The 10410-nt window shown below is 44.4% G+C and overlaps 1 protein-coding gene across 2 annotated transcripts in view; it reads right to left on the bottom strand.

Moving 5' to 3' along the window:
- Nucleotides 1-1700: 1700 nt before the first annotated feature.
- The window catches only part of PTPRB (protein tyrosine phosphatase receptor type B), a 106612-nt gene continuing 97902 nt past the window's right edge, over nucleotides 1701-10410 (bottom strand). For both annotated transcript variants that reach the window (XM_058557631.1, XM_058557630.1), the window contains 2 exons: nucleotides 7600-7720; nucleotides 1701-5754 (listed from right to left, as the gene is read on the bottom strand). In XM_058557631.1, coding sequence (XP_058413614.1) covers nucleotides 5732-5754; nucleotides 7600-7720 — 144 coding nt within the window. In that variant the 3' untranslated portion in view covers nucleotides 1701-5731. The remainder of the gene's footprint in view (nucleotides 5755-7599; nucleotides 7721-10410) is intronic.

The following is a 10410-nucleotide window of genomic DNA, read 5'->3' as shown; positions in this document are numbered from 1 at the left end:
CAAAATAATAATTCTGCAAATAGGCACAGCAGCTCCTTACCAAATGTCACACAGCAGCTAATGTGGGAAGTGCCTCTGAAGGGCGAGGGGCCCAGCTGGGCAGCGCCTCTGAGGAGACAGCAGCGCTGCTGGTGACGGATGACATTTGGTTACTGATGCACTAAGGAGCCGGAGACAAGGGTTCAGCTGGGGACACTCAGCTGGAGTCTATTACATGGACATAATGCCCTGGGTGACCAGCTCAGCACCTAGAGGAATAAAGGTTACGACAACGATGTTTTTCATGATAGTGGCCTGGAAGAGTTTTCTCATTTAAAAGCAGTCACTTCTGACCTTTCTCTTGAGCAGAAGGATGATAGACCTTGATAAATGAGAAACAGGTGAATGAAGACAGGACGCTTCCTTCAACAAACAGCAGTTTTATTCCTGTGCTGGTGAGAAGGTGCATAAGATATCATACGGATTTTCTGACCACGGTTATAAGTATGAAATTTATTAAGCAAATACATAATTTAAATAGAAAGACCAATGAAGTTCTTTGTTCAAATAGAGTTGGTTAGAAAACAATATTGTGGGGAAGTGTATAGTATGAAAAAATAGAATCATCTACTGCCATTTTAAATAACCAGATTTGCAGAGAAAGAATACATGATATTAAAATCATAAAAGTGCTCTATTATAGAACATAATAAGTTCAGCTGCTGGATTTATTTACATTATTTATTTAAGCTTCACCTTAACCAAGGGACAGCCAGATGACCCTCCATGGACAATGGAGGTGTTAGACTCTGACCACCTAACATCCAAAGTATTGGGTCAGATGCATTTCCACTCAAAAAGTGTACATTGAATGCCTATGAGCACTAGTTTCTACAACATAGGAGTAGAGAATAAACTCATAAAGACTTGGTCGTTGTCCTTGCAGAATTTATACGCCTAATGAGTCCCGCGTGGAAGACCAGCGATCAAGGACTCCTCAGGTTGAGAACATTGGCGCACCCGGCTGTCAGCATGGCTGAGGCTGGGAAATCTCACAAAGGCCACTTCGGACTCTCCCACCAGCTGCAGATGGGACACACTCCAACTCTGCTCCAGACTCCTAAAGCCACAGCTGTCGGTGCTCCTTTCTTGTTGGGACGCGTGTCTACTTACTCAGCTGTTAAAACACAACACTCAAAGGTAACGGAAAGCTTGCTCTTAGGATGAAGATAGTATTACTTCAAAGAAATTACTTAAGGCAAAAAACAGCCGTAATTAACCTTTCTTGTGAATGTTCTAGAAGGGATACATTACATTTGTCTGATATTATTCACAGTTTGAACAACTTATTTCAGTATCTTATATAAGATCAAATACATTGGCATATAGGTTATAAAAATAATCTTTGGTAAATCTGTTAATAGAGCTCTTTTATTTCCATTACATAAACCTCTATTTTAGGAGCATTCACCAACAATTTCCTTATTTCGTGAATGTATCTATATAGACAATCTTTTAAAAAATAAAATGTCTTATTTTTGTTGCCTGCATTTATTCCTAGGGAGCCTCCCTACAAGTCAAGAGTATTCTTTAGGCAGAAATATTTCCATTGCTAGAAACATTTTTAGAACAGAACAGATTTTTGCTATTATCATGGCTGCATCAAATGTTACCCTGCATTTTAACTAAAACGGCCAAACATTTCCAAAGGCATCATCCACTGGAGAATCTACAGTAGTGTGTTTGGAATTCCCAACTCAGTCAGTTGAGTCAAACAGCTGGTCAGTCTCAAAACTAAATGAATCAATTCAGCTGCTTAGTCAGCTGAGTCATCTGGCTGTCGTAGTTGAAGTGGACCCCAAAGGATGGTACGTCCTGAGAGAAACACGACATTTTCAAAGAACCGTCTGGACACACAGGAGGGATGCTGTGTGCTCTTCCCAACGACGTCTGGTTAGATCGGCTTTTCAAATATTTTCCCTTCTTTGCATCATTTCACTTGCTTTCTGCAGCCATGGTTTACAGATTTTCCTTCCAGGTGAAACATCCTTTGAACACTTGATGAGATTTTAAATCTCAGGTTAAAAATACTCAGAAACTTCACAGGTCACGTGGGCTGATCATGGCTGTTTCCACCCTAACTCTTCAGGGTGAGGGAGGGTTGAGGGCTTGCTCACAGCCACCGAGGGGAGGCTCAGCCATTCCTTCCTGCCACTCTGTCTTGACTCATCGCTTACTTTCATTTCCTTGGTGAAATGGAGCCCAGAAAGTCCTTGCACTGCCACCTCAGACAAGCAGCTGATTACCTCTTGTTTCTACCAGGCCCACGTGTGTGAACGAAAGCTCTCGGGCACCCCGGAGTTGGGGCTCAGAGGCTACCTCGAGCTATCTTGCAGATCTGGCGGGTTGATGACTTCAGGATCCCAACCTCAAAGACCCAAAAAAGCTAGGTAAATGGGAATTTAGTATATGGCTGGTGATTTTCTTGCAAAAGGTAAAGAGAGTGTTTAATATAACAGCTGGATCCTGAGACTAAGGAAGAGAATCAGAGTGAGAAGTACAACATGGGAGTCTATTTTTGTTTTCTGGACATCTGCTTAGTGGTTTCATGTTATTTTCACATGTCATTTTGGGCTTTGATCCAAGAGGTAATAGCAAAATTAATTAAAGACCTTCCCAAATAAAACTGTCCCCATAATGTCTGTGTGCTGTGCCGTTTTAGTATTTAAAAGGAAATCATGGTCATTTCTTCTATAACGTGGAGCCTGAAGACTATGCGATACCAATGGGAATAAGGAGATGAGATGACCGGAAAGTAAAATCACGTTTGACTGGGAAAACAAACGTATTCAAAAGGGAGGAGGGGACAAGCAGCGAGAAAGAGAGACTCAGAAGTGTTAAGAGACAGCGGATGACTTAGGTCAAATACATGCAGGCCAGACAGGGAGACCGGCCTTTGAAAAATCTGACTCAGGAGCTGAAAAATTGGCTGGTGTCCAGAGAACAGAATGATAACATGAAATTGATTTAATGGGTAGAGATTAAAGGAGGTAATTATAAAGAACTTGGATAAATAATTATTAAGATGCAAGACAGGACTCTCGCAAGATTTGCTAGCTCAAAAGCATTTTGAAGACTCGGTGATTAAAGCGTATGGCACAGTGCACAGACAGGAGGCCCACCTTGATGGGAGACGGAGTGTTTACCAAGACATCAGGCATGATGGAATTAAATTAAAATACATCCAATTGAGGTGAATGTCAAGGAAACCTTTTCTTTTTCCTTCCTAAATTTAATAAATAGATAAACTAGATTATGTATTTAGTCTTTGGCAGTGGCGGGAGGGAAGATACTGAAATATTTGTTGCTAAGGAGATTTAAAATTAGACAGGTGGAGGGTAGGAATAAGTATTTCCTGGATTAGACGAAAAGGACATAACAACAGTTTTCCCTTGTCGAGTCCATTTCCGTAACTCTGATAGCACCCCAGGTACGTCAGGGTATGTGAGCGCTATTTACTCTTATAGGTTGTAGGTTTTTTATGGTTTTAATTTGTGGTTTGTGCGATTAATTGCTCTCTTATAGATCAGTGGTTTGTACTGAAGCAGCATCGTTGGAAGGCTGCACTGCCCTGGGCCGCTCTGTTATTTCACTGCCCGCTGAGGCCCTCTTTCAAGCTTAACTGAAAATAGTAACAACCTTTGCTTAGTATTGTGATGCATTCTCTTGATTGAGTAAAAAGGTGGAGTTGCCAGGACAGGGCCTGGCAGGTTGCAGGTGTTACTAAAACTTTTCTGAATGAATGAAAAGCCAAAAGTGAATTTCTCTTTCTGTGGATTAATGTGCTTTGTGCTGAGCAGCATTAGTTTGCAATTCTGTTTGGTTTTCCTCTTGCTTTTTCTTTCTAATGCAGGAAAGGTCTTCCTAGTGGACACCACATCTCCTCGGTCTCTGACCTCTCTTTTCTCCCTGGGGGCATGTCTGCCACCCTTACAGATGTGTTGTTCCTTTCCAAATCTGGAAGACCCACCTCGTTCCCTGAGACAGGATCCGAGCCTGACACAGTCGTTTCACAGGGGCGTTGCGCACCATAAACCTGGGACACCCAGGATTCCTTTTATTACTCTCCACAGTCATTCCTACAAAGTTTTTCTGTTTTTATAAACTTCAAATAGCTCTGGAAATTTTTCCGGTTTGGGTGGAGACTTACACAACTATAATGAACTACTTTAGATATATTTAACGCTTTTCAATTACTATGCCAGTTACACTCACTATATTACTTATGAGACTTTATGTATGCAGCAGAAATATATACTTTGAAAAGAAATGTACTCTATCTGCAAATGAAGCTGTGAGATCAACAAGCTTGATCTCTAATTCTTAAGTTTATCACAGAGAAATTTGTAGTGAGAAGAAGGCAAACATGTCTGGCTCATTTCTCAGGTGGCCATGAGGGTTCTGTACAGACGCCTTTCAGATGTTCCCCAGGAAGACTTCGAGCCAGACCTGGAGGAGGGCAGTGACCACGTTCCGACTCTGAAATCTGTTGTAGTCAAAACAGCACAGAGACTGGACATAAACCTGGTAGGACGTGGTGACTTTTCTACTAAATGCAGCTTAAGTGACTACTTGATATTTGACCTCAATGATTTACTAAAAAAGTTTTTTGGAGAATTTTATACGAAGCACCTCTGAGTTTTCGTCTTCATTGTTTGGTTTTTCAATGAACTAGATATGATGTTTGTAGATGTTTCTGTGACGATGTTGACATTTGGTCCTCTGATCAGGAGTTTAATCTGCCACCACCATCTTTTTTTCATGGGAAAACCAAGTACGATTGGCCTAATTTTGACTTTTCTGGGAACGCAGCCCACAAGCAATCAGACAGAGGCGAGTGTGTGCACCTCGACCGGCACCGTCACTGTGGCAGGGCAGGCAAGTTCACACGACACACTCTGAAGGCAGCGAAACATCTCGTCACTGTGGGTGGGGCTCTGCATGTGGACGATGCTTCCAGTCAGGGTCCAGGCCGCTCCCCTCTTGAGACAAGGAGTTCATCACTCGGGTTTGGACACTTCTCCATCAGAACCTCAACCCTGCAGCCAGGACTCCACAGCAGGTTACATGGCCCCGAGCTGACCACGGCGGCTCGAGCCTCTGGCGGCAGAAAGGGGAGAGACTGACTGGTTGAGGCACAACCACCTTCTTCAGCTCTGGGGCTGCCTACCCGCTCCCCTCAGTCATTTTTTGACTGTTATATTTGCCCAGTAGCATCTGGGTCAGCTTTGGATGCCAGGATCCGCAGGGCAGCAGGGCAGCACGGCCGGCTGTCCCGAGTGCCCTCCGCCTGGCCCTTCCTCCTGCCCAATAAGTTTCACGACAGGTACAAACCGTGGCCCCAGGGCCCCTCTGCAGCTACCTCCACACACGTCACCAGCACTCCCGTCACACAGGCCAGCCAGTTTATGCTGAACAGCCCATGAACACGTCAGTGTGGAAAAATAGCATCATATAAAGATTAACATCAAACATTGTGAAAAATACATATTTACAGAAGAAACTACAAAATACAACTATGTACAATAATCTCTGTTCCCTTTAAATTACATAAATTCTTTGGCATTCTCCAGATTAATAAATTATACACAGTATCAACAGAAATAGCTGGCACCTCTGTAGGGCATGAAGCAAGTCTGTAAGAAAGTCACACAGTGAATAGTTTTTATCCAGGAGATCTTCAGACACATTCTCAATGCCTTGAGTAGCCCGCGTCTGGAAGGAAGGACACGGTTATTAGAGACTGTAGCAGGATGTGTCACAGTTGTTTGTTCTGTTTATGAAAATCACAAATGGAAAAGACTAGCAGAAACGACCAAAGCTCAACGTGGTTCAGGATGAGGCCGTCCCTGTGGGGCCAGGTCATTCCATCAGACCCACAGATTATGAGAACTGAAAGGGACTAGGGATTCTGTCCATCCCCCTGGTTTTACAGATGAGCCCACAGGCCCAGAGAGGCAGAGTAACTCACTCAGGGTCACACAGCTGGATAATGCTAGTTAGTTCCAGAGCCAGGACCTGAATCCTAACTTTCAGATGCCTGAAGCTAACCACACCACAGTTAGCTTCTTTCAGGGACACCAAGATTACTCTAAAAAGAGACTCTCAAACATTTCAAAACAAGACAAAGGAAACTCCAAGATCCCCCAGAACCCCCTCCTTCTTAGAGCTTCTTAAAGAATCTGACATGCAAAAACCTTAATTTACTATACAGATAAATTAGGGGGTAATTATTCACAATACAAAAGGATTATCTGATTTACACAGGACTCCTTTAAATAGCAGCTCTCACATGTGTTTGTGCTTTACAGATTATTAACTATTCAGCATACTGGCTGGTGGGTGGGTACAGAGGGTGCAGAGAACTAAATAAAATTGAAGATCATTCAGAAATGGACATAAAATAGCTCTGAAATAATGTTTGTCAGAAAAAAGTGATCTGATCTATATGCCCACGTGGCGAGGGCCTGAGACCTCTGCCGACAGCCGTGCGAGGGTGCTGTCTTGAGTGGATCCCCAGCCCCCTCAGCCTTCAGGTGACTGCAGCCCTGGCCAGGGTCTTGACTGCAACCTCCTGAAAGACCCTGGGCCAGAGCCACTCAGCCCGAATTCCTGATCTACAGACACTGCGAGATAATAAACGTTGAGCTAAGCTGCTAAGTTTTGGGGTAATTTGTTAGGCGGAATAAATAACTAATACAATGTAACTTCAAATGTGCAATTAGCCTGTGTGATAAGTTAGGTCTTAGTGATGGTCCAGAGTAGGAAAGGCGTGTGGACCCCTCAAGTCAAGTAATTACTGTCTGATCAAAGCAGTGCCTTATAAAGTTTATACGTTTTTTTCTACTGAATATTTCATTTAAAAAGTGCTACATGCTTGTTCTAGAAAATTTAGAAAATACATAACATGGAAGAAAAATTATCATTTTACTGCTCAGAGAAATTCGTTTTATTGTGGTATGTATCTTTCCAGTCTTTCTTTTCCCCCACGTATTTTTTTTTTGTTCATTTTGCATTCTGCTTTTCTTATTTATAAGCATATCCATATTATTATAATTTCCTCAAAAATATCATTCTTCATGACCGCATCGTATTCTACTGAGTGCATGCAGCATGGTGTACTCAGTCCTCTACTGTTAAACATTTAGGTTTTCCCACTCAAACTGTTAACTATGAAAAGCTGCCCCAGTACTTGGGGTGGTAGTGGAGATACTGGCTGACAAGACAGGAACATACCAAGGACCTCGATACATATGGCCAAGTTCTCCTCCAAAGGGATTTTATAACTGAAGCTCCCAGCTATGATTTCAAACCACTCTCCCAGGAAGGGCTCAGAAAAGGAATGTTAAGCAGAGTCCTCACGAGAAGGCGTCCTAGGCCAGGCTGGCTCAGTGCCCGTTGTGGGAGTCCCTCCCAGTCTCTGCTTCCCCCCTGCTGCCCCTCGTGAGGCCTTCCCTTGAGCCTTTGGGAAGAAGGGGAGATGGTGGTGCATGCTGCAATGGTTTCCAGACCCACCGCATCTTGGTGGATGGATGTGCAGGTCAGTGAGCAAGCTCCTACCTCTGAGGTGCTCCGGGTTCACGTTCTCATAGATGGGGAACAAGGGGTTCTCCTGCTCGCTCCGCAGCCGCCTTGCCCTGAGGACGTCCCTCACACACTGGTGCAGGTAGACGTACTGACACTGAAAGAGCAGAGACCGCGTCAGAGGAAGGCAGGTTCTCAACATCAGAAAGCTGAGGGACTCCCACAGACATCAACAGAGATGGGATTCGTGTGGTCAGCAAATTCCTGGATCACCACTCACGAATGGTCTCTAGGACGTAGAAGAGTGCGTGCTCTCTGTGATCACTGAGAAGAGAGTGATGGTGACCGGCAGAAAGGAGCTGTTTCTTCATCCTTTACGTGAGTGCATATTTACAGAGTATGTTCTCTGAGTGCCTACAACTCTGTCTGGCACATGGAAGGTCCTCCACGAATATTTATTAGATAGATGAATGAATGCCAAACACTGTGCTATGCATGTTACATAAATTGTCTCATTTGATTATTCTGACAACCTCGTGAAGTAGGTATAATCATCTGTATAAACAAAGACTCAGAGAAGTTCAGTAACTTCCAAGGTCACAAAGCTAAGACCTGGGACCCCAGGATTTGATCCTGGGTGTGTGACCTCGAACTTCATGTTCTTCTCACCTCACCAGTTTTCTTAGATGCATCCTAATTTCACTGCTTTACTGAATGAGAAAATCATTTCACGGCACACCCTGTTGTTGTGTTCCCTTTCTTCCGGGAGTGTAGTGAGAAAAAGGAGGTGTGTACTGGACCCCACTGGACGGTCAGCACTTTTAGAGCAAAGCCAGGGTCTTGTCCACCTTGGTTCTCTCAGTCTCTGAGTCTGGCTCATGGAGGAAGCTCAGAGGTGTTGGCTGACCACAGAGAACGACAGGGGGTTACACGTGAGGACAGACTCACCTGTCAGCTACCTGGGAGCTAACTGCTTTCAAAATAGAAACAAAACAGAAGAGTCAGTGTTTTGGTGACGAAAAAGTCACCACAAAGACCTCCACTGACAACAGATGCTCAGCCACAGGCAGCCAAGGCCCCTTCCTTCCTACCAGCTGAGGAGTCTAAGGCGGGAACGCATGTCCTCGTAATCGCAGTGCTCGGCCTGGGGACCCCTCAGTCACACAGCAACTGCCCAGAGCCCAGGGGAGAGGCTGGGGGAGAGCACACGCCACACCAGGGACCTCGGGCTCTCAGTCTGCCTCCAGCCACTGGGTCGGAATCACAGGGTCCTCGGATCTGTCTCCCCGTCTATAAAACGAGAAGGCCAAGGCTCTTCCACAGCTAACATCCTTTGACCGTCAGAGGGTATAAGACTCTGGGTTGCTATCAGTTAGATGGATGCTGAAACCTTTCCTGGACACTGTGATTACGGTGATGAGTGTGGTCAGCTTCAGAATATTTTAAAGGTTTGAGAATCAAAGAGAGACTATGAGATCTTCCTCACAGACGATCTTTACAAGTGGGCAAGTATTTATTGTCATGAGTTGGCACGTGGCATTGCCCCTGACTGGAAGCCAGCCTGGTCATCGACTCATGGGACTTCATAGTGTGGGTCTGGTATAATCATTAGATTAGGACATTTCAAAGAAACAAATCCATAATAAGTGAGGCCTGCGTTAATCTTAATAACTGTTCTCCCTATTTCTGCTCTCAATCCGGGGTCACTTGTACGAGTGTTTTTTGACACCTCGACCTTGAAGATCCGAGGAGGGTGCTGTCCTGCAAACGGTTGTTGGTTGGGCAGTCGCTTCTCCCCATCTTGAGAACCAGCCACCAGACTATGCACTGACGCTTCCCTGTGTCCTCTCATCCAAAGCGTAATCCATGTTTTCGGTTCTGGGATGTCAGGGTACTGTGGGACCTTAAGGTTCAGCTGTGAGTGAGCTCTGTGCTGTGCCTCATTAATAAATTCTCCAACAACAATCCACCACGGGTTTTGAAACGTTAATACTCATTGATTTGCCTTGTCTTAATATAAATTATTCTTTTCCCAACAGAATGTCCCTTTGAAAATGATTACTACTAAAACCTTCATATTGTTAACGAGCTTCCCATTTTATTCTTAATGACAAGTAGACAAAGTCTAATATAGGAACTTCGGATCATAAAAGATCATTTTTTGCTCTGTTCAGCTAACTGGTGAAGCCTCAGTTCCATTCAATTTCACCAATAGTTGGAGTATTAGGTAATATTTCCTGGATTCTACTTATGGCCTTTCAAGGTCCTTGAGTGCACAGCAGATATGGGAACAAATACCTATAAGGTGACAATCATAGGATAGAACTGTGTACAAAGCTTCACATAAGAAGAAGCCATCAGGTTCACTTTTGGGGAGGAAAGTATCAACTCCAGAGAAAAGGTGACATTTGTAAGAATTTGAACAAAGAAGCGGGACATTCCAAATGATGTGTATGACCTGAAGCACACGTGTATTCTGGAAACTGAGCTGTCTAGTGTAGCTACAATGTAGGATGCGTGGGTCATGGGGAACCCCCAGGACAGCTCCCAAATGGGCGCTGAGATCCTTAGTCCTACAACATCCCACTGTTTCCTTCTCACGAGGCAGCGAAAAGGAGGACACACTGGAAACTCCCCCGTCCGATGCCTCTTCGCTTAGAAACCCTTCCTTTTCGATACATTTATCAAAACTTGTGATGACCTGCGACCCTTCGTATCCCAAATGAGGTGGGATAAAGTTGAGGCTGGCCATCCCAGTGGACCCAGAAGAGTAATACAAGGGGTCAGATGTCCTTCTATCTTTGCTGGAACAGTCGCCCACGGGGCCCAGTGGTGACTCACGCCCCT

Source organism: Diceros bicornis, chromosome 17 (genome assembly GCF_020826845.1).
Source record: "Diceros bicornis minor isolate mBicDic1 chromosome 17, mDicBic1.mat.cur, whole genome shotgun sequence".
Classification (NCBI taxonomy): Eukaryota; Metazoa; Chordata; class Mammalia; order Perissodactyla; family Rhinocerotidae; genus Diceros; species Diceros bicornis.
This window is presented reverse-complemented; position numbering and strand designations above follow the sequence as displayed.